We start from the raw sequence: 25,504 nt of genomic DNA on the forward strand, positions 1-25,504 counted from the left end.
GGGTGACGATTTCAGGAAAACCATAGTAAACTATCGACGAGTCATGTGTTTGGGTTGCAGGAGTGGATTTTGGAGTTAGGATCAGGAGGGATGGTTAATAGAGAATTTGGAGTTTAAGTTGAATAAGTTGGGTCTGTAGGGAAATAGAATTATGAAACAGTGTTCTATGTGTTTGCAGGATGGACCCAGGAGGCAATAGCGCTCACGCTAGTGGGAATGATGGTGCTGGTCCTTCTGGCGCAGCAGGTGGGGATTCAGATTTTGTGCTATGTAGTGTGGCTTAGCAAGTTATAACTGAGATAGCATGGAGTTCTAGAGGGCAAGGAGGTCCATCTCCAATTCAGGGATGCACCATATAGAAATTCATGAAGATGTTGAGAGGGCTGGAGACATGGTCACAGATACCCTTACTGCTTTACCATATACAATTTTTGTTTTGTTTGATACAGGTGCCACTCATTCCTTTATATCGGCGGGGTATGTCAAAATAACTGGGGTAGAGACTCAGCTACTAGATGTAGAACTGTCTATGGGTACGCCGATGGGATATATGGTTAGATGCAAGAGGGTACTCCGGAATTTTCCAGTAAGTATTCAGGAGAGAGTGCTGTTAGCCAATCTTGTGGTCCTAGATATGCAGGAGTTTGATCTGATACTGGGCATGGATTGGCTAGCAACTTATCACGCAAGTATTGCTTGTCATCTGAAGGAAGTAATTTTTAGACCCCCGAGCGAGTCAGAATTTAGATTCGCGGGCTCACGTGTGTGTGCCTCACCATAGCTAGTGTCGGCTATTCAGGTGAGGAGATTGTTACAGGGTGGTTGTCAGGGTTATGTCGCATACATAAAATAATTTTCAAAAGAAGAATTGGGACAAGCTGACATACCAGTAGTGAGGGAATTCCCAGATGTATTTCTAGAAGAATTGTCTAGTTTGCCACCAAATCATGAGATTGAGTTCACTATAGACTTTTTGCCGGGATCTACACCAATATCAAAAGCACCATACTGTATGGCCTCGGTAGAGTTAAAAGAATTGAAAAAACAGTTACAGGAATTGCTGGATAAAGGTCTCATCAGGCCCAGTGTGTCGCCTTTGGGTGTGCCAATTTTGTTCGTGAAAAAGAAAGATGGAACCATGAGATTATGCATCGATTATAGGGAGATAAACAAACTGACAGTCAAGAATAAATATCCTCTCCCTATGATCGATGATTTATTTGATTAGCTCCAGGGGACCCTGGTTTACTCTAAAATTGATCTGCGGTCAGGCTACCATCAAGTGAAAGTTAAAGCAGAATATATTTCGAAGACCACATTTCGTACCAGGTATGGGCATTACGAGTTCTTGGTGATGCCATTCGGGTTGACTAATGCACCAGCAGTATTTATGGATCTAATGAATCGGGTGTTTCATCAGTATTTGGACCAATTTGTGGTTGTATTCATTGATGATATACTGGTCTACTTGAGGATTTTTTAGGAGCACGAGCATCATTTGTGGCTGGTGTTGCAGATATTGAGAGAAAGGAAATTATATAAAAAATTTAAGAAGTGAGAGTTTTGGTTAAAACAGGACACATTTCTCGGCCATGTGATCTCAGAAGCAGGTGTATCAGTTGATCCAAGTAAAACAGAGGCAGTGGTGAGTTGGGAAAGGCCGGGAAATGTTTAGGAAGTCGGGAGTTTTCTGGGATTAGCATGTTATTACTGGCGCTTTGTGGATGGTTTCTCCATGCTATCAGGTCCATTAACACGACTTACAAGGAAAAAAGTAAAGTTTGACTAGACTGACGACTGTGAGCAGAGTTTTTAAGAGTTAAAATGGCGGTTAGTTTCAGCTCCAGTATTGGCTATCCCTTCAGGGGAGGATGAGTTCGTAATATATAGTGATGCCTCTTTAAAGGGTTTGAGATGTGTGTTGATGCAGCACGGTAGGGTTATTGCGTATGCGTCTAGATAGCTTAAAGAATATGAGAGGAATTATCCTGTCCATGATTTAGAGCTTGTTGCAGTAGTGTATGCTCTTAAGATTTGGAAGCATTACCTATATGGTGGAAAGTGTGAGATTTTTACGGATCATAAGAGCCTGAACTATTTCTTCACCCACAAAGAGTTGAATATGAGGCAAAGAAGGTGGCTAGAGCTTATTAAAGACTATGATTGCACGATTAGTTACCACCCAGGAAAAGCAAATGTAGTGGCAGATGCTCTGAGCAGGAAATCAGGGGGGCCCATACTGGCAGTTATGGAGATTCCGCACTCGATTCTAATGGAATTAGAGAGACTCAACATAGAATTGGTAGAAGAGAGTCCTCAAGCATTTGTTGCCAGCCTAGTGTTTCAACCTACGCTATACGAGAGGATTAAAGCAGCTCAGGGTGGTGATGTGGAGTTAATAGAGGTAATGGCTATAGTACGAGACGGTTAGGGAGAGGAATTTAGTATATCAAATGACGGAGCCCTGCATTTCCGTACTAGGCTATGTGTTCCTGCAGATACCAAGATCAGGAGGACTATATTGGAGGAGGCTCACAGATCCCTATACACTATACATCCAGGTAGCACTAAAATGTACAGGGATCTGCAAGAATATTTCTGGTGGAGTGGAATGAAGAGGGAGATAGCTGAGTTTATTCAGCAATGTTTGACGTGCCAGTAGTACAGTTACAACCATTGTTCATTCTAGAATGGAAATGGGACCACGTTTCGATGGACTTTGTTACGGGGTTACCACTAGTGCGGGACTGAATGCAATTTGGGTGGTTATAGATTGTCTGACAAAAACAGCTCATTTCATCCCTATTGAAATCGGTTATTCCATGGATAGACTAGCAGGGATATATGTTCAGGAGATAGTTCGTGTTCATGGAGTACCAGTATCCATAGTCTCGGACCGAGATCCACGGTTTACTTCACGATTCTGGAAAAAGTTTTCAGGAGGCTATGGATATGCAGTTAGCTTTTAGCACTGCTTTTCATCCCCAGAAAGATGGTCAGATTGAGATGACGATTCAGACACTAAAGGATATGCTTCGTGCTTGTGTGCTTGATTTTGGAGGCAGTTGGATTCAGTTTATGTCATTAGTTGAATTTGCTTATAATAACAGCTACCAGGCTAGTATCGGCATGGCTCCATACGAGGCATTGTATGGTAGAAGATGTTGTTCTCATCTCTTCTGGGATAACGTAGGCAAAAGGCTAATTTTTGGTCCAGAGATAGTACAGTAGGCTTGTGACAAGGTCCAACTAATTAAAGAAAGAATTAATACAGCACAGAGTCAGCAGAAAAGCTATGTAGATACTCGCTGCCGAGAGTTAAAATTTGACGTGGGAGATTGAGTATTTTTGAAGATAGCTCCTCTGAAAGGAGTTATGAGGTTTGGAAAGAAGGGCAAGTTGAGCCCTAGGTATATTGGCCCTTTTGAGATACTTGAGAGAATAGGGTCAGTTGTCTATAGGCTAGCGTTGCCACCATCTTTGGCTACACTTCATGACGTGTTTCATGTTGCTATGTTAAGGAAATACATCCCAAACCTGTCCCACATAATCAGTTATGCAGATATAGAGCTGAAGGATTCATTAGTTTATGAAGAAACACTAGTACAGATTTTAGACAAAAAGACACAAGTACTGCACACCAAGGAAATTCAATTAGTAAAAGTTTTGTGGAAAAATCACGCTATAAAGGAAGCTTCTTGGGAACTCGAGGAGCAGATCAGATAGAGATACTTGCAGTTGTTCCAAGAGGTATAGAGGTACTCAGGTAAAGTATAATAGTTAGATAAGTTTCCTTTGCAGGTACATGTATTGATTTTAGTTAGTAGATAGTTTTTAGTTTTATATGTGTAATTTCCCAGAACATAAATGTAACCATGGTATTCCTCTGCCACAAATGAGGGCAAGTAATAAAATAAGTAGACCCTTTTCCTTTTCACAATGATGGAGTGTATAGATGGAAATACAGATAGTAAATTTTAAGGATGAAATTTTATAAGGAGGGGTGAATGTAACGACCCGAAAAATAATGATATTTAAATAATAAAGAGAGAGGGAAATGGAAACAGAAACAGAAGGAGGCAGTAGGAAGTGTTCGCCGATGACATTACACTTTGGAGATAATAACCCAGAATTCTTACATATGGCCTCGTCAACGAACACAGGGACTTTGTCGACGAGCACATAAGGGGACCTCGTCGACGAGAAGATACCGAGAAGGGTTTTTTTGGACAGTCTGAAATTCGTCGACGAGGGGGGAAGTTTGTCGACAAAATTATTGGAGGACTCATCAACGAGATGCATGTCTCGTCGACGAATCCGGCTTTATAAATAGTGAAACCCGGATTTTTCAGCATTATTTGCCTCAAATTCTTTCTTCTTTCTCTCTCTATGCCCCTCCCTTCTTCTCTCTTCGGTTTCGAGCCCATTTTACGCCGAATCGAAGATCTGAAGCCACCACGATGCTTCTAGCGAAGTTCTCTACAAGTCTGCTGGAGCTAATCATTGGTGGAGTTGGTTTGGATTTCGTCCCAATCTCAGGGTAAAACATTTTATTAGGTATTTGTCTTTCCCTCAGTTATAAGAAATACAATACACGAAGAAATACTGATATTTTGTTCTGGGGGATGTGATTTCAGGGTGTTGAGTGGAGAACCCTACAGGTATCGGGTTAGAGTACAGTAGGGGATTTTTAGAGATAAGGTAAGGAAAATATACTATGCTAGGGTTTTAAGAATATTAACAGAGTTTTCATAGATACATATATAATAGTTATTTTGCAGTTTTTACAGAACGAATGTTTTAATGTTGTGTGGCCTGAGTAGATATTTTCCTGATGTAAAATTTATACAGTACTTCGGCATATCATGTTATATAGCATGTATATACAGTTATTCACAGATGATTAACAGACATATTTATATAGATTTTATTCAGTTCAGTATATCATAGTTTTTACAGACTTCTATATTTTCCTGAATACCATAACACACAGTTTATAAAGACAAATTATACAGTTATAGCATCGAGATGCTACAATTACTTAGATTTTACAGTATTTATAGTACAAAATTATAGTGTTATGGTTATTTTGGAAACATAATGAAAACAAAAAAGTATATATATAGATGTACTTATATAGTATTAGATCCCTGTGGAGATATTACAGATAGATACAGTTTACAGAGCACGGTACCATTTCTATATACAGATAAAGTGCAACCACATATCTCAGATAGTGTGTAGGTACCGTCTAACCGTGCTTGGAGAGGATGCAGTTCCCTAGTATGTTGGGTAGAGGGGGCCAGTTAGACGAGGTAGCAGCCAGTCCCGCGCTTAGGAGTGGATGCAGTTTGGTCGGGCTGAGGTAGTGTAGAGTATGATGACTTACCTGGAGGGCCGACCAGGTTAAGTCCTGCCTACGTGCCGCACAACTTTGTCATAAAGGGTCAAATCATGACATATAGAGTCTCAGGGAAAGAACACAGTTATGTATATGTATACAGTTTTATAGTTTTTATTGTATGTAGTATGTTATAGTAGTATGAATGATAGGAAGCTCAGATGATACAAATGTTTTAAGCATTTATACATGTGTTTTATAGATTTTCTAGAACATGCAATTTTAAATACTATTATTATAATTTTATGACTTGGTTGCCACACACTAGTAATAGCATATTTCCACTTACTGAGCGTCGACTCACCCCATTACTTTAACATTTTTCAAGCGAGTCAGCTAGGCGAGCAGATCAGGCTCGCGAATAGAGATCACTTGGTCACCTTAGTTATAGGGTAAACTTTGTCTAGGGTTTTGTATTTTTGGGTAGTTGACACTGGAGAGAAAAATGTATTATGTAGCTATGGTTGAAAATACTGAATTCCGGTATTGTATATACATGTATATGTGGTTATGTGATTTATTTTTTCCGCTGCATAGGGGTGCCCATTATATTCAAATATTAGAGTAATATGTTAAATTAAAAAAAAAATGGTGAAATTTTGAGGATGTTACAACGGCTTCTCCTCATCTCCTACCCCTCTCTCCCTTCCATATCATTCTTTCTCACCGCACTAACACACCACAGCCACCAACCAAGCACCACTATCACTTGCCACAACCACCACTGCCCAGTAGCCCAGATTATGGCCACTGGGAAACTGTCACCGCCCTTTACCAGACTATCGAAGACGCACCTCTTCCAGCTTCATCATCACTCTCACGTCCTCACTGCCAGAGGCGCTGCAACACACAGTAGGAGCAACTCAGCCACCCTCAACCACACAACTCGCTCCCACACGTCCTCACTACCGGAGTCGTAGTCACACACAGCAGGAGCGACCCAGCCTCATCAACAACCGCACCAACGACAACCTCGGCTGCTTCGCTCGCTACACAACCGAACGACTTCACGACCGCCTGAACTACCATCACTCCGGCAGCCCCTCCAACTCCAATGGTGCCTCCTCCTCCTCGCCTGCAACTACGACCATGTGACTCCCAGTTGTACCACGCTCCCTGCAGATCCAGCCACACGAGCTCCCCGCCTAACAGCCATCACGTCCACGGCCAACCACCAACCACCCAACTTCGGCGGAACCCCCGGCTGTAAACTCTCTACACACACACACACACACTGTTCACACACTCGTATGTATATACGCATGCACACATGTTTTTTTTTTTGTTTTAAAGTTTAAATCTTTTTTGGTATTAACATTGTATATATGTTGAATAATGTTTCGTTGGGTTAAAAATTGTTATTTAAATATGTATAGACTAATGTTTAATATTTTGGAGTAGGTTGTAGGGATTCATTATTATAATATATTTATATAGCTGTTTATAGTTGTGTTATTGTGTATATTAAGTCAATTTAATATTGATGTGTGATTTTATTATTTTTATTTTTATTATTATTATTATTATTATTATTATTATTATTATTTAAATATCCATGTGTATTATGTTAATATTAATTGGTTTAGTATGATTGTAGTAGGGGTTTTCATTATTATTATCCATGATTATATTCCTAACGCTAATATTAATTAACTTATATTTATTGTTTAAGGATTTTTAATTATTGATGTCTATGTTTATACTATTGTAAATATTAAGTGTTTTGTTCTCATTATTGTAGGATTTTTTTTTTTTTTTGGGTGGTAAGTATTATATTGTTCAGTATTTAAGTGTAGTAATTTTTGTTGTCGTATATTATTAAGTACGTAATATTCAAATTGTATGTTTAATATGTAGGGTTTTCGTTGTATTTATTTAAATAGGCAATATTCAAGTTGTACGTTTAATATTTAGGGTTTTGGATTATCATTATGTAGTTTTCTCATTATTAACATGGTAGGATATTATTAAGGTATTATTATTATTATTATTATTATTATGGTAGTTTATTATTAGGGTATCATTATTATATAGAAAGGTTGTTTACCATTATGGTATTTTATTAAGTATTGCGATCGATTATTATTATGGTATAATTCTTATTATGGTAGTATATATGATATTATGACACTTCTATATTGTTATATGTTTATATTTAGTTTTACATATTATATTGTTTTTAGTATTTTGGTACATTATGGTATTCTTATTATGGTATCTTTAATATATTAGTATTACTTATTAGAGTCTTATTAGTATTTTAATATATAGTGTATTACTTATTATGGTATCTTTAGTGTATTAGTATATAGAACTTATTAGGGTATTTTTTAGTATATTAATATATAGTATTACTTATTATAGTGTATATTTATTATTATGTACTATGGTACTTATTTTTATATTTTAGTATTATTATATATTTATATATATATTATTATTATTAAATATTTTCAATTTTTTTTATCCCTATGATTTCAAAAAAGAGGTACGAGCTTTCGGGCTTCACGTAGCTTTAGCTCTAAGGGAATATATATTATTTATATTTTTGTGATTAATTTCTTTACTCGTATATTTCAAAAATTCATTAAAAGGGAGTAATTTTAAAGACCTTTTAAATTTACTTAGGAATAATTTCATAATTAATTAGGTATCGTTCGTAAGAACGGACGTGTAGGAGGTGCTCGTACCTTCCCCTCGTATAACCGAACTTTCGATCCCAGTTTTGGTAACGCAAACCAATTCTATCATTAATTGGGTAGTAATCAAGTATTCTAACCACACTAAAAGGTTAGTGGTGAGTCTAATATTCTTATTTTTTTCTTGAAAATATAAAACAATTTTTATTTCACCACCCCGGGGCACATGCGTTTCGGGACATCGTGACAACCTTTGTTAGTGATCGTATGATTCCTTACTAATGATTTCGTCACATGTTTCTTGTTTTAGGTTTTTTACCATTAAATTTATGTAAGAAATATGTGCTAAAGAGTTTAATTACCATATGCACGCAATTTAAGAACTTATTATTTTGTCTTCATCACTAGCTTATTCATTCCCATACATCGACAGAATCAGGTTTATACGAACAATTTTTTAATTTCACCAATGATTTAGTATTTGTTAGCATGAGAAATTTGTTATAACAGTTTCTAAAACTACTAGTGAAGGATTTTAGCAATGTACTAGTGATTTTACTGTTGTTATCAATAATTCTTAAAATTATTAACTTAGGCCTTTATTGATGAGTTTTTGTGTATATGTCAATAGTTACTAAGACAAAAATATTGGCCTTCATCATTATCTACTAATAAGTATGTATCCATTATTCCGAGGAGAAATCTAAAATTTTTTGCTTTTTACCCACTTGTATAAATGGGACTATTTGCTTTTGCTCATTTGTATGCAGACGGGTCAACCTCAAGTGCCCACCTCTTTAAATCTTACCCGCCGAACCCAAACTACTTGACCCACTTTGCCACCCATGGGCAGACGAGGGCGAGGGGGTGGGGTTGGGAGTGACATGTCAATTTGTGTGTCACCGACTACGACATTGAAAGCTAGAATGGCGTGTCAACTGTCCATCAGCTGCCTCATCGCCATCCACACCACATTACCAATAAAAAAAGAACTTGTTGATATGGTTGAAACTCCCACGCCATGTGATGAATCAGCAATGTGTATACAAGATTAGATTATAAATTTAGAATTAGCAGAACAGAGAAGTCAAATTCTGGCAAAATCACAATCCCCTCCTATAAATTTTCAATCTTGGCCTACACCTGCTTCTTATTCATTCTAGACTTGGTCCTTATCTCCTACTTTTCCAATGCTGTGTGCCAATTTGTATACTAGTACTATTTCCCATTCTCACGTCCCACCCGTCCTCACACACCTTCCTCTGTTTTAAAATCCACCCTCTCTCCCCTGTTTTTTGGTATATAATATTGCTTCTACTAAACCCCTCAAAGCCCATACCCATTTCCCACACTGCTTGCCTTCCATTCCAAATCTCCAAGCTTCTTCGCCCTTCTGGAACTCACATTTTCTCTCATTACCTTCACACACCCTCTTTACAGAGCAAAACGGAGTTCAGCATGAGAAACAGGGGAAACCAGAGCAGGTTCATGCGGATCATCACAGTGCCCATCAGAGTTCTGGGCAAAGCGAAGGACTTATACGTCCGAAGCCTGACCAGTTGCGCCGACAGGGTGGGTTCCGGCGCCGCCGCCGGCTGCTCGTCGGGCGGGATGTACACCCTCCCCAAGAGCTTCAGCGTCAGCTCCTCCAGATCCTCCGACTCCGGCGATGATTTCAGGGAGCTCGTCCGGGCTGCCTCTGCTAAGCGACTGTCGAACCGAATCGAAATGGATCTGTACTTGCAGCAGCAGATCCGGAAACCGCCGGCGACTGGGTCGAAGGGCGTGCCCAGGAGCAGCAGTGTTGCGATGGGGAGAATCGACGAGGACGAGCCCTGTGATTTTGAGGAGGGCAGTGTTCATGCCAAGAACAATTTGATGTACCCGCGCAGCAAAAGCTATGCCGTCGCTGAGCAGAAGAGCGATTTGCTCTGAGCTTCGAGATTTCGAAGAATTAAATTGTCTCTTAAGTTGTGTCTGGTTCTTAATTTGCTTCGAATGTGGGTGTCTGTAAACAGGAATTTGATGTTTTGGGCTGTCATTCTTCAATGGCTGCTCCTGTTTTTTTCTGCAGAGTGAAGAACAAATAATGCATAATTTGAAAAAGGCTTCCCCATTTTTTAATTATTTTTTTATCTCATCTTATCCATTAAAAGAAATCAAATGTGCTTCTTAAGATAAATAAATAAATGATGACAGACATATCTTACCTTTTTAAGAAACAGAAAAATTGTTTGCAATTCTTTTTGTAGTGCTGGAATTGGTGGAATCATTTTCTGGAAGTAAAATACTCCTCTAGTTATAACAAATTTGGTGGCACTTAATTAAAGTGGAGAAGCAATATTTTTTTACTAATTGACAATTTTTTTCTTAAGATTTTGAGATGCATAAATTTTTTCCTTTGAAAATTTGATTGGAAACTCATATGAATTATGAAACAGAAACTAGTTTATTTCTCATTCTAATTTTTTCCCCACAATTTGAATTTGTTAAACTAAAAAATTTTACATGAAAGCTTCATATTTTAATCAATTTGATGTCCTAGAAATGTTTTTGATTCAACTTAAAAATAGAATAATAATAATATTATTATTATTATCATTATAATTTAATACAATTACTATAAGTTATAGCACAATGCAAACATATAATATTGATTCATATTTTTAGCATAGTAAATATTTTTTTGTTATGTTTTATCATAATAATGTTAACAATGCCGACAAGTTGTCCCATCGAGAAAGACATGAAGAAAAATGTTGTTGGTTAGGGTTTGGAATCTTCTGACTATTTACTTGGAAGCGGATCATCAATAAAAAACTACTTCACATTGTAAATTAATTGAACCTTGAATTACATATCATTAGTTACAATAATAATAATAATAATAATAATAATAATAAATTACTCCTAAAAGTTTTTTTTTTTTTTTTATTACGTATCAGGTTTCCACATGTCCGTTTTTATGTTTCATGTGACTAATCTCGCGCCTCTTGAACTCAAGCCCACAACTCCAAAGTTAGGTAAATTTCAGGAATCTAAGAGCGGAAACGAACCTGAGAGAATTTGAATACTTGACCTTGTGAAAGGCACTCCTGCAACCCGCACTACCACTTGAATCACACCCTGGGGGTTTAAAACACTCTTTTTTGCGGTCATCCTCTTGATGGCAAATTTTATAATAACAAATTTTATTACATATATTAAATTTGAACTCCGCCACACTAGTGTTAGTTCACACCTAGATCTAGTGACTAACTTGTATTATGTAATTTTGTTATCCTTTAAAATCACTATTTTATATAGTAATTCTCATTGTATTCCTTTAAAGCTAGAGCTTCTCCTACGAGTTTTGGTTCAATGCTTTAATTTCTAATAGACCCTCTCCATTCTCTTTACTAGGGGTGTAAAAAAATTATCGAAAAACTGAAAATTGGATCAAAATTATAAGCAGTTTGGTTTTTTGGTATTCGATTTCGATTTTGATCTTAGTAAATGTAAATTTTTTATTTCAGTTTCGGTTTTGATTTCCAAAATATAACCGAGCCGAAGAACTGAAAAAATTGATTGAAATTTAAATTATATATATATATTAAAATAATTACTTAATTAGTATGTTTATACATCTATTTAATATTTAGAAATCAAAATGTCCAATAGATTTTCAACAGTAATTTTTGAATAATTAGAAAATTAATTAAAAAAATTGAAAAAAATATTTTCCAAGAAATAATATATTCGATTTAATTTTGATTTCGATTTAAGAATACTAAAAATTCCACGATTTGGTTTGATTTTTTTATTTGACCCATAACGGTAATAACCTTCATCCTCTCCACTTTCTGCTACCTGACAAAAGTTAAATAATAATTAGGAACTGACACCACCACCCCCCTTCCTCTGGGCCCAATATATGAAGCCCATAATAATCCAACCACCCACTAAACTAGCCCAACGCTAGGAGAAAATAAAACATAAAAATATGTCAACCACCAAGGAGTCCCACCTTCTCGTAAGGTAACAAGGAGATGAATTGGTTAGGCCAAATAGTTATTTTTTAAAATAAGATAAAATATAATTTAAATTTTAAAAATTAAGTGAATAAATTTTTTTTATATATTTCTAATTTTTTCATTCAACATATAATAAGAAAAGGAATAGACATCTTATGATAAAATTTGAGAATAATTATTCCATATCTATTTCTTATTATGAACTCATAAAATATTTTATATTTTTATTTGTTTTGTAGCAATAACATAATTTTATATATAACTAATAGTAATTATCCAACTAAAACAAATCTATTTTTAGGAATAGGCATTCTACAAACCGACGTAACCAAAGTCAAATGACTAGGTTCGTCAATTTCATTACTTTAACTGTTGACTTTTTAGTTAGATCTTTATTTTGATTATGACAAATCACAGTATCTCATCTGTGTACTTTGAGTATTTGAACAGGTTTATGTTTTAGTAAACTCAGATGATGAAGTAATTAGAAAGCCGAGAAGCACTTAAACGAGCACATCATTCGGTGCATTCCATGGAAATGTAGAGGAGCAGAGCATGAAGTCCTTGTTTATTTCAAGTTGCATTATATTGTCTCATATTTATCATTCAGGTCTGTAATTATAATTCAAGGTCTGTAATAATTAATGCATGACATGCATAATAGGACTATAAGCTCAATAATGACCGTAGAAAGACTTTGGGTGGTCGACCGATGCAAGGTTTTTTAGGTTAAATTAAAGAGTTTTGACCTTAGATAGACCCTAGGTCCCTACACATAACTTTAAACTCAAATCGGGACTTAAATGCACACTTTAAGTGTGTTCGGTCGATCGAACCCAAACCTACATAGAAGCTTCGGTCGACCGAACTTAAGTCAACATTTTGAATTTGGTTAGTCGACCATTTTCAAATGAACTGGGCACATACAATCGATTGAATTGACACGTGGGGAAATCCCAACGCCTTAGTCAACCGAATTCTTAGTTCAAATTTGACCTGGTCGACCGAACCTCTGAATTTGGTCAACCAAACATGCTCTGTTCGACCGAACCTTGGAGGGTTCAAAATTGCCTTAATCTGGTCGACCAAAACCTTAGTTCAAAAATGTCACGGTCGACCAAACTTAGTGATATGGTCGACTAAACCTCAAATCTGGTCGACCGAACCTCTCGGGTTGACAAAATTTTACCGCAGGTAATTCAAGATAAATTAGGGTTATTTTGATTAAACATGTTTAAAACAAATTTAATATATTCCCTAATATCCCCAACGGTCAAAATATTTGGCATGTTTATATATATGACTTCATTTGCAAGATTAAGCTGAGATTAGAGAGTTTGATTAAGAAAATATCCTCTGAATTTTTTAGAGCTCCTTCTTCATACTTAAAGTCAAATACTCATCCTTTGATCATTCTTTTGCAAAACCTATTCGAGTAAGAGTATTTTAAATCATCCTACACTGCTTAAACTCTCATTGTTGTGTTGATTGTTGATTTTCTAAAAGAGAGTTAAGCCAAAAATGTTCCCCCTAGATTTAGTTCATAAATTTATTATGTGGGGAAAATCTTGCTAGCTTGTGAGTATTTGCATTTTGACTGCAAGATTCTTAAGCTTGTCTTGTGTTTGGAAGCAAATATTTTTTGACAAGCTTGGTTTATAAAATATCTCTTGTGCTTAAAGTTTTTGAAAATCATTTTGAGATATTTGATCTTTCTCTTGAAAATATTTGAAACTTTATTTGTGATTGATATATTGATATACATTGTTTCAAAGATATTGTTACAGCACACTCTCATACTTTGATTGCATATTGACAATATCTTGAGAGTAGGTTCACATATCTTCACTAAGCTTATAGATCTATAATTTGGAAGTGCACTAGTTATTGCATGTGCATATCGGTACATAATCTTCTTGTGATAGAAGCACTTTGAATTGCACACAAATTTGTATTTCATTGTTGTATTCTAAGCATGGCCTGAGGGGGTTTGATCTATCCCGTAAGGATTAGTTGTTAGGGCCTTCTCCACCTCGTAAGGAGAGTGTGTAAAGGTTGAGGTCAATCCTGGTAATTTGACCTGGTTGTAATCGGTGTCGCTCCACTCGTTAAGTGAGCAATAGTGATAATCCTAGGGCTTGCGAGCTGAGGTGGGGACGTTGGCAGCATTGGCCGAACCTCGATAACATTTTTTGTGTCTATTTTTAATTTTCACAATTTAAATTTCAGCACTTGAATGTTTTTTATTTATTATTGTGAATGATTAGGTTTATAATTGCATAGACAGACCCTAAGTTGTGTTATACTGTTGTTGGACGTTAAACCTAGGAGAAAATTTTTTAATACTCTATTCACCTTCTTCTTGGGAATACACCAATTCCAACAATTGGTATCAAAGTCTCGTGGCATTGACTTAAATGTTTTTGCTAAAGATTGAGATGACTCACATTGTTGTATCCCCATTCATCGAGGGACGATCACCTTTCAGCCCTCCGATTTTTTGTGGTGTTGATTACACCGCTTAGAAATTTAGAGTGAGCATATTTATAAAAGTAATGGACTGGCGAGCTTGACAAGTGATTGTTAAAGGAATTTGTATGCCTGTAAATGAAAATGCTATTACTTTGATGCATGCAAATTCACATGCCATGGATTTACTGTATTGTGCTTTAAAGACTAATATTCTACTTGAGATTATGGCATATACAAATGCGAGGGAGACTTGGGTTGAGTTGGAAAAGAGATATGGAGAGACCTAAGAAAAGGAGATTGTCACTCCAAACGCTCCAAGCCTAAATGATCGGGTAGTGGCTAATCATGAGCAGGTTGCATTAGTAGATGATAAGGTATATGAATCTTACCCTATCTCATTTACTAATTCGTGTAATGAAGCATGTGATGATTCTTATGTTGAATCTTGTGATATATCATATATTGAATCATCAGTTGCCTCTATTGACTACTTTGACAATAATGCATGTATTAATTCATGTGATGTTTAATGTGATGATTATTGTGCCAAAACATGAGATAAACTATTTGATGAATCATCTATTGTTTTTGATAATAATACCGTTTATGATGCATGCATTGATTTATTTGAGTGTTATTATGATATATTCGATGCTGAATCATGCAATAAATCTAATGATAATGGCATGCCCTCTAATAAGGAACTAGAATGTATTTTATTGAAAATGAATAAGATTCTAGCTAGGGTGTCTAAACAAAAAATATTTTTGAAAAATGAAAAAGAAGGTTGGAAAAACAATTAAAAGATCTAAGAAAATATCATGCCACCTTAGAGAAGAAGAAGATTATGAAAGTGTTGAAAATCATCTGCTTAGAAAGAAAAATTGAAAATTATTTTGAAATGATCTTCAAATCCAAAAATAAGAAGTATAGTTCAAATAAACCCTTAGGAGCTAAAAGAAATAAATCTTTTCAAGAGGGTTTATCTTACAAATTTTATTGTCATGCCTTATTGAGAAAAAACAGAATAAATAAGCATAATCTTTTATGTATATTCAATACTTACTTATTTTGCAAAACTATGTGGCACGTATGGTTTAATTGTTTACTCAAAAGTTCCAGAGGCTTAAAAAAAGAAATGAAATGGATAATCAGCAAAGCAAACCTCGTAGGACCTATGGAAAAATGGATTTAAATGAAATTTATCAAACTAGTTAATTTTTCCTTAGACCCTAGGATTAGATTTAGGGGTTAGTAATGTCAATAGGCTTGGGAGATGGCTTTGGTTCAAAATATAGAAGCTTAGTATACATATCCGCTTCCAAATGGACAGGGCAGTTGTGCCTAGTATATATTTCCTATTGCTTAACTCATGTTTTAAATATAAACATCTTAAGTTAAGCATACTTTGTCCATTTCACAGAATTGAGCTTTAGGGAATTCGTCTTGCCATATATCATTTAATCCTAAACTCTTTAATCAAAATTAAGTCATCACCTTGACCTAAAGCACTATTAATCATAAATGATTAATATATATATTAAGTGTGCTTTTCATAAGATATCTTGCTATGATCAATATTAGAGGCAACCACTAAGGGATTCAAGTTTTATTGATTAAATCAAAATATTCCCTTTGAACTTCACCATCCCATCCATAGGACTCCTTACCAAACCACGATCATATTCGGTAAGGTTTCTCCTATTCCTTTGTTCGTATCCTTGCTCTAAATTGTGATCATATCTAAAGGATACTTTCCATCCTCCAAAGAGCACTGTTCCGTAAATAATAATATACTCCTAGTTGCTCTTAGTCTAATTGTTAGGACATATTAGCTAGCACAAATACATTTTGAACAATGTCCTTGTAGTGATCCAGAGAAATTATAATATTTAAATAATAAAAGAAGGGGGAAAGGGAAAAAGAAAATAGAGCCTCATCGAAGAACTCAGGGGGGTCGTCGACGAGAGAGCATGAGGGGCTCGTCAACGAGGGAGAGTTTCGTCGACGAGAAAGTATTGAGAAGATGTTTTGGGCATTTCTGAATTTCATCAATGAGGGAAGAGTTTGTCGAAAAATTGTCTTCTTGACCTCGTCGATGAGGTGACGTGGCTCATCGATGAAGGCTAGTGTATAAGTAGCCCTAAACGCGATTTTTAGTTGATTTTTTACCATAGGAATTCTCCCTCTCTCTCTCTTTTTTCTTTCAGTTTTCCCTCCTTCTTTCTAAGATTTCGAGCCGATCTTTTGCCAGTTCGATGATTTGAAGCCACCACGACACTCCTGGGGAAGTTTTCTGCAAATCTACTGGAGTGGATCATTGGTGGGGCTAGTTTGGAATCCATCCCAGATCTAGGGTAAGGCTTTCTACTCAGTATTTGACTTTCCGACAGTTGTAGAAAGCGTAGTACGCGTAGAAATACTAAAGTTTAGTTATGGGAAATATCATTTTCAGGGTGTTGAACAGGGAATCCCGTGGGTGTTGAGCTGATTATTTTAGGGGCTTTTCAGGAATCAGGTAAGGGGATAAACTAAGTTAGTTGTTTAAGAAAATTATAAGTATGCTTTTATAACATTTGATTTTAGAAAGATATATGTATATATATATATATATATATATATGTGTGTGTGTGTGTGTGTGTGTGTATTATGTTGGGAAATACTGTTGTAAATGACGGTATGTTCAGAATAAATGTAAAACCCATTTTGTGTGGCATGAGTAGAATTTACGATGAATAACTGTTTTCTGAGAACATGATAATGATATGGATTTTTATAATGAAAAACTGACATACGGGCTGAGGGTTTTATATGATTTGTTGGCGTACGGGATGAGCTATGGGTATGTTTTGCCGACGTACGGGCCGAGCTATGGATATGTTTTGTCAGTGTACGGGCCGAACTATGGATATGATTTTCTGGCGTACGGGCCAAGCTATGTTAACATATGAAATGCCGGCGTACGAGCCGATGATGTTCATGATGTATGTACATATACAAAATGATGTAATGTTATTAACTTGGCAATTATTAGTATGAAATATCCATGTATCACAGTTTGATTATATGGACATGTTATCAGAACCTAGTTGACTTGGTTTAGGCAATCACTTGCACGATACCGATGCTATGAGTTCATGATCATCATGATATTGTGTTAACGCTATCGTATGGGATGGCGTGATGACGGATAATTGATGTGGTTTATAAGAAGTGTGGACGCCCCTGGTGTACGAATCAGGTCTAGAAGACCTATCGGACTTACAAATTGTACTTTTGACTTGGTAGTGGTTGGCCAACCATTGTCAGGTCCCGCCTTTGAGCCACCCAACCCAGTCATGTGGGGGTAATACATGACAATAGCCAGCTAACCATCTAGGGTTGTTTTCATATTATTATTATATAAGATGATTTACGCTTATAAAAATCCAGTATGTTCTGCCATTCTATGATTATACATGTTTTTCCCAGAAATGATACAGACAGCTTACTAGACATGCGTATATATATATATGTATGTATAAAATTTATGTATGATACGGGAAAACTCATGTTGCCACACACTGATATTAGTTTATTTCCCTTACTGAGAGGTGTCTTATCTCGAATTATATGAATATTTCAGGAGCCCCTGATAAGAGAGTGGATAGAGCTTCGCTGAGATAGATATAGCTGATCAGCCCTTTCTAGAGGGTACGTATTTTGATAAGGTCAAATGGATTTTGTGGAAAGTAACCCTAGGTCTTTTTTGGGTTGTATACAAATATGTTTACAATGGACTTAGTAACTCTGGTAGTGTGATGGATAGTATTGTGTATATAGTATCCTGAGATGTTTATGATTTTATGTTTCCTACTGCCTAGGCTTCCGTACTGTACTTCTGATGTATCGCTGGTACCCACGGGTTCAGGTTGATTATGATCTATTGGGTAGTTTGGTATCAGAGCCTAGGTTGCTAGGTTCTGTAGACTTTATAGTGCAATGGAAATGATACCAAAGTATAGGAAAATGATTTAAGGTTTTGTTCTACAGTTTAGAGGCAGGACTTCCGTGGTAGTTTCTGTATTTTTCCTAGGGTGATAATTTTAGGAAAATCATAGTAAACTATTGTCGGGTTGTGTTTCTAGAATGTAGGACTAGAGTTAGGAATGAGTTGAGGAAGTTAGGATAAGTAACTATGTTAGGTGTGTAAGATATAAGTATAGGGTTCCTAAGTTACGTCTATTGTTTTCGAGGGTGGATCCAGGAGGAGGTAGTGCCCATGCGAGTGGCAGTGATGGGGCAGGGCCCTCGGGTGCAAGCGGGACTGATTCTGACATAGTACTACGTAGCGTGGCTCAGCAGGTTATGACTGAGATCGCTAGGAGCTCTAGAGAGCAGAGTGGTCCATCTGCAGACCATGGGTGTACCATAGAGAAATTTACGAAGATGAATCCTCTGGCATTTTCGGAAGGAGTCGATCCTACAGACACCGAGAATTGGATGCAGGAGATCGAGAAAATCTTAGCCGTGTTGCAATGTATGGAAGAACAGAGGGTCCTCTTCCCCACTTATAAACTGACAGGTGAGGCTGAGAGGCGGTGGACTGCTGTGAGGCTTTTGGAGTAGCAGAGGATTACGCTGATAGCCATGACTTGGGATCGATTTAAGGAATTTTTCTTCGATAAATATTTTTCAGCTATCATCCGGGAGGCTAAAGTGGAAGAGTTCTTGAGTTTGAAGTAGGGATAGTTATCGGTCCAGTAGTATGCGGAGCGATTTATAGAGCTCTCTCGCTTCGCTTCGTATATCATGCCCAATGAGGTAAAAAATGCGAGACAATTTGAAAGAGGTTTGAGGCGGAGTATATTCAAGCAGGTGGTGGTACTAAAGATTCAAGATTTTTTTGAGTTAGTTGACCTAGCAGCCTTAGCAAAGGTTGGTGAGCGTATGGATGCAGAGGACCAAGGACAAAAGAAGAGATCTGCATCTTCGAGCTACCAGCAGGGTCCTAGACAGGGTCAGTGGAGAAGAGGAAACCATGGCAGAGGACGGAGACAAGAGATTGGAGGTTGTGAGGTTCAGGCAGTACAGAGTTCTCCTGTCCGTTAGACTTGTGGGAGGAGACACTGGGGAGAGTGTCGAGTAGGTGGAGCTTTCTGCTATCGCTGTGGTAGACAGGGGCATATGGTGCGAGACTGTCCTACACCACTAGATGCAGCTCCTATTTCTAGACCGTACCGGGGAGGCTATCAGGCACCATGTGGAGGCCAGTAGAGGAATATGGCTCTAGCCAGAGTGTTCGCTCTGATGCCGGGTGATGTTGAGACATCAAGTGACGTGGTGATAGGTATGGTTAGTATGTTTTTTTTTTTAAATTATTGCGTTATTTGATTCAGGAGCCGCACACTCGTTTGTGTCTTTAGAGTGCACTTGACTATGTGGGGCAGAAACAGAGTTGTTAGACACTGAAATGTTGGTATCTACACCGAATGGGTTAGCAGTGAGGTGTAGTAGGGTGCTCCAGGGTTGTTTAGTTGATATTCAGGGGAAAATCTTGTCTGTTGATTTAATAGTGCTGGATATGCATGGGTTCGATGTAATTTTTGGCATGGATTGGCTGGCATCTAATTTTTCCAGTATAGATTTCCATGCACAAGAAGTGATATTCAAACCTATAGGAAAAGCGTAATTCATATTTGTAGGATCACGAGTGCAATCGTACTTTATTACTGCATTGTAAGAAGCAGTTTCAAGAATAGTATTTTTTTTAACATATCCGAGTTGTTATTAATCTTTCCCCCCCCTACATCCTCCAATTTGTATGTCCCTAGCTTTATCTCAGTTGTAACTCTGTATGGACTCTCCCAGTTTGGCTTCAACTTGTGCGACCCCGACTCTATTGGGTTGTTCCACGTATTCCTTAGAACCAAGTCTCCGGGCTGGAAATTCCGTACTCTAACGCGATTGTTGTAGTACTTTGCTACCCTCTGTTGGTATGCTGCAACTTTTAGACTCGCCTGATCCTGTCTCTCTTTTAGCAGGTCTATTTCTAATCTGAGCCCTTTGTTGTTGTTCTGCTCGTTAAAGTATTGCCTTCGCTAGGAGGGTATCCCTACCTCTGCTGGGATGACCGATTCTACGCCAAAGACAAGCATAGACGAGATTTCCCATGTTGCCGCTCTCTTGGTGGTGTGGTATGCCCATATGAGGGACGGGAGTTCCTCAGCCCATCTACCTTGCATAGATTCGAGTCGCGTCCTCAATCCATGCAGTATTGTTCGGTTCATGTTCTCTACCTGTCCATTGCTCTGGGGATGCGCCACTGACGCGAAAACGAGCTTAATAGATAGGTTCGAACAGAACTTTTTGAAGCGCTCGTTGTCGAATTGCCTCCCTGGTCTATAACTATTGCCCACGGGATTCCGAAACGGCAAACCACTGATGCCCACATGAAGCGCGTAATGTTCCACTCTGTTATGGTGGCTAGGGGTTCAACCTCTACCCACTTAGTGAAATAATCGATTGCTACCAACAAAAACTTTCTTTGACCAGTCGCTTGTGGTAAAGGTCCCAAGATGTCTATTCCCCATTGGGCGAAGGGGCAGGGACTGGTTAGAGGAGAGAGTAGATTAGAGGGTACGTGTGGTATTGCTGCACATCTTTGACACCTGTCGCATCGTTTGACGAGTTCGATCACGTCTTTCTTCATCGTGGGCCAGTAAAATCCCTACCGCATGGCCTTGTGGGCTAGGGCTCTACTGGCAAGGTGGTTTCCGCACACTCCTTCGTGGATTTTCCTTAGTACGTATTTTCCTTCCTCATTATTTAGACAACGAAGGTAGGGTACAGCTCCCGGCCTATCAGTGTATATCTTGATGCTTTCCTTCTCACTTTCAGAGATTCCTTGTTGTCTTTTGATAGGGATCCGTCCTAAAGGTATAGGAATAGAGGCACCCTCCAATCGTCCTTGTTGATTTTGGATTCCCGTGAGTTAATTCTATCCTCTTCATATGAAGGTTTCCCTATCCACTCTAGATAAATAGCGTCCTTCAATTCCGAACCGGTTGCTGAGGCCAATTTCGCGAGTGCATCGGCCTTTTTGTTCTCTGCCCTTGGTACGTGTTCTATATCGAACTGAACGAACCCTTTCGCATATTCTTGGGCCTTGGCGAGATACTTCTTCATTCTTTGATTCCTAGCCTCAAAGTCTCCTTTCAGCTGCTCAACTACCAACTGGGAATCACTCAATACCTTCATCTGTGCCACCCCTAATGCTTCTGCCAAGCGTAGACCTGCTAACAAAGCTTTATACTCCGCATCATTGTTGGTTGCCGTGAACTCTAGATTTAGTGCGAAAAGAGTTTCACTGCCGTCCGGGGCTGAAAGGATGATTCCAGCTCCCCCTCCAGCAGCGTTAGACGACCCATCAACATGTAGTATCCATACGTCTGACTTAGTGGATGACTCGGGGAGCCTTTCTACTGTGAAATCAGTGAGCACCTGGGCCTTGATAGCGGGCCTTATTTGATATTGTATGTCGAACTCACTTAATTTGATTGACCACTTCGTCATCCTTCCCGAACTCTCTAGCCGCTGCAGAATTTGTCTCATTGGCAAGTTTGTTAACCCAATTACCTTGTGGGCCTGAAAGTAGGGCCTCAATTTTCGTGCTGCACAGATGATGGAGAAGGCGGCTTTTTCCGCCGTGTAATAGTTATTTTTGGCTCCACTCAACACCTTGCTAGTGTAATATATGGGCTGATGCTTCCTGCCTTCTTCTCGGACCAGGACCGAGCTGACGACACTTTCCGTGGACGCTATATATAGGTAAAGGTCTTCCCTATTCTTTGCCTTCTTCAAAAGGGGAGGGGAACCGAGGTATTGCTTGAGCTGTTCGAAGGCTTAGACCTACTCCTCCCCCCATTCGAATCCTCCCTTCTTCCGTAGTATTTTGAAGAAAGGTAAGCCTTTGTCCCTTGAGCAGGAGACAAACCTGCTGAGGGAGGCTATCCTCCCTGTCAAAACTTGGATCTCCTTTTTTTTCCGTGGAGCCTTCATTTCTAGCAGCGCTCTTATTTTATCTGGATTTACTTCTATGCCTCTATGAGTCACCATAAAGCCTAGGAACTTTCCTGTAGAAACACCGAACACACACTTCGATGGGTTTAGTTTCATGTGGTACCGACGAAGGAGTTCGAACGTTTCCCTCAAGTCTTTACAATATTGCCCTGCTTCCAAGCTTTTTATCAGCATATCGTCCACGTACGCCTCCATTGTTTTTCCGAGCTAATCTTTAAAGATCCTGTTCACCAACCTCTGATATGTGGCTCCAACATTTTTTAGCCTGAAGGGCATTATCCGGTAACAATACAAACCCCTTTCATTTATGAAAGATGTTTTTTCTTCGTCTGCTCGACTCATAGGGATTTGGTTGTATCTCGAGTAGGCATCCATAAAGCTGAGGAGTTCATGCCCCGAGGTCGAGGCCATTAGCTGGTCGATTCAGGGAAGAGGGAAGCTGTCCTTTGGGCACGCCTTATTTAGGTCAGTAAAGTCTATGCAAGTGCGCCATTTTCCATTCAGCTTCCTCACTAGAACCACGTTGCTCAGCCACTCCGAGTAGTCTACCTCCCTGATAAAGTTGGCTTGTACCAGCTTCGTCACTTCCTCATCGATTATTTTGATCCGCTCCACCGCGAAGCTCCTTTTTTTCTATTTCACAAGTCGGTGGTTGGGGTCGACCTGCAACCTATGCTCTATGACTGCAGGGTCGATGTCGGGCATGTCTGTGGCCAACCAGGCAAACAAATCAACGAATTCGTCCAACAGTTCGCTCAGCTCTGCTTTCAAGGTTTTGGGCAGGTGATTTTCGATCTATATACTTTTCTCCCAGTGACCCTTCAGGGGTATGTGCATGATGTCTTCATCCACTGTACTGATCTGGGGATACTCTCCCCTTACTTCTAGATCTTCCACCATTAGAGTTTCTCTAGCCTTCATCTTTCCTTTCAGGGCCATTACATAGCATTTCCGAGCAGCGGCTTGATCTCACTTGGCAAATCCTATCCCGTGCGGTGTATTGAATTTGATTTTGATGTGGTATGTTGACGTTACAGCCCGAACTGCGTTAAGGAAAGGGCAGCCCAAAATGACATTGTACACCGAAGGTCGGTCGACCACAAGGAACTCTGTTAGCGTCGTAACTTGCTGCGGGGTCATCCCTATTGTCACCGGTAGCGTGATTGTACCTAAATGGTGAATAATGTCTCCACCGAATCCGACCAGGGGGGTCGAGACCAACTTGAGTCGTTCCTTGCTGATCTTCATTCCGACCAGGACCGACCAGAACATGATGTTAGTTGAGCTCCCATTGTCTATCAATAGCGTCTGACCATGTAATTCGCCACAAGTAGGGAGAGCACCAGTGCGTCATTATGTGGCTGCTAGACCCCTTGTTCATCTCCGCTCTCAAAGGTTATGACGTCGTCCTTTTTGTTTCGTTTGCTATTGGTTTCCCCCTTCTCCATCGAGAGCACCTGCTTAGCATATCTTTTGCGGGTGCTCCCACTATCTCCTCCACTAGTAGATCCTCCGAAAATCATCGCAATCTCCCCTATGACATGCTCTTCTTTTTCTTTTGCGCCATGCCTCCTTTACTCGAAAGGTTCCCTTTGTGGATCTTCTTTCTTTATAAACTTTGATAGGTATCCCCTTCTTATTGGGACTTCAATTTCTTTCTTCAACTAAATGTATTCTTCCGTGTCGTGGCCATGATCCCTATGAAATGCGCAGAACTTGGACATGTTTCGCTTTTGAAGAGGCGTTCGCATGGGTTCAGGCCACGAGATGTAGTCCTTCTTTCTGATCTACATAAGTAATTCCGAGCGCGATACATTCAGGGGTGTGTAGGTGGAGAACTTGTTGTGCTGTCCTCTCATCTTTGGGCTTGCGTGTAGCGCACTAGTCTCGTGTCTTTTCGCGGATCTATAGGATTCTCCCGTTTCCCTGCTACTGTTTTTCCTTTTCTGTTCTATGTGACTTCCTCTCGTATCCATCATCTCCTCCAGGTTGATGTATTTTTGTGCTCGGACCATCAGCTCCCCCATATCCATCGGTGATTTTTTCCCTAAGGAGTATAAGAAGCTTCCGGGCTGGAGAGCCATTGTCAAAGCTGCCAAAGCCACCCCTATGTCTAAGTTGCGGATTTCTAGGGTTGCCGTGTTGAAGTGATGCATGAAGTTCTTTAGAGTCTCCTGCTCTCCTTGCGCCATACTCATGAGATGACCCGTTGTTTTAGCAACTCTCCAGCTACTAAGGAAGTGGCCGGTGAACAGTTGTTCCATCTCTGAGAAGGAACCGATGGATCCGGGTCGTAGAGTTCGGTACCAATCTCTAGTAGTACCCTTAAGGGTAGTTGCGAAAGCTCGACACATGATGGCGTCTGGAGCCCCTTGCAACTGCATCAACATCTTAAAATTATCCAGATGATCAATTGGGTCAAACAAACCTTCATACCTTTCAAAGGTGGGCATCTTGAATCTACTTGGCAGTGGAGCCTCCATGATCTCTTTATTGAATGGCGGCTCTGAGGACCTCAGGGACATTTCCCCGTAGTACGGTTTGGTTCTGCCCTCTTTCATCATCTTTTCTATATGATCTATCTTCTTGATTCTTTCTTTGAGCTCCGTGGATCTTTGTTGGTTGACGTCCACGCTGTTTGCGTCTTCTACCTTCTTGTTGAGGTAGGTTTTTTCCTCGTTCTCCACTGGTTTGTTAACTTTCTTGTCTGCACTAGGGTTCTTTTGCTGTTGGTAGAAGACGTGCCCTTCTTGACTCTTTTGTTGTAAGAGTTGGTTGAGCATATCCTTCATTTCCTTTTGGAAAGCGAGGAACTCCTCCCTACTAACACCCAATGATTCTACGGGCGTGGAGTGGATGGATTGGGACGATTCTTTCGCAGTAGGGATGGAGGTAGAACTGTGTGAGGTCGACATTGC

The 25,504-nt window shown here is 38.9% G+C and overlaps 2 protein-coding genes across 2 annotated transcripts; one reads left to right on the forward strand and one right to left on the reverse strand.

Annotated features, from left to right (window-relative positions):
• Positions 1-9,056: 9,056 nt before the first annotated feature.
• Positions 9,057-10,146, forward strand: LOC131161558 (uncharacterized). Its single transcript, XM_058117395.1, has one exon. The coding sequence runs from the start codon at positions 9,499-9,501 to the stop codon at positions 9,973-9,975; it is 477 nt and encodes a 158-aa protein (XP_057973378.1). The 5' UTR covers positions 9,057-9,498; the 3' UTR covers positions 9,976-10,146.
• Positions 10,147-24,373: 14,227 nt separating this feature from the next.
• LOC131162731 (uncharacterized) lies at positions 24,374-25,111 on the reverse strand. The gene has a single exon (XM_058119336.1). It carries the CDS (start codon positions 25,109-25,111, stop codon positions 24,374-24,376), a length of 738 nt encoding a protein of 245 aa, XP_057975319.1.
• Between the last annotated feature and the right edge of the window lie 393 nt (positions 25,112-25,504).

The sequence above is a fragment of the Malania oleifera genome, chromosome 8 (genome assembly GCF_029873635.1).
Source record: "Malania oleifera isolate guangnan ecotype guangnan chromosome 8, ASM2987363v1, whole genome shotgun sequence".
In the NCBI taxonomy this organism is placed as follows: Eukaryota; Viridiplantae; Streptophyta; class Magnoliopsida; order Santalales; family Ximeniaceae; genus Malania; species Malania oleifera.

Bases quoted from the DNA above. Each gene is read 5' to 3' on its own strand.
- LOC131162731 (XM_058119336.1), bottom strand. From the start codon at position 25,111: ATGTCCCTGAGGTCCTCAGAGCCGCCATTCAATAAAGAGATCATGGAG.
- LOC131161558 (XM_058117395.1), top strand. From the start codon at position 9,499: ATGAGAAACAGGGGAAACCAGAGCAGGTTCATGCGGATCATCACAGTG.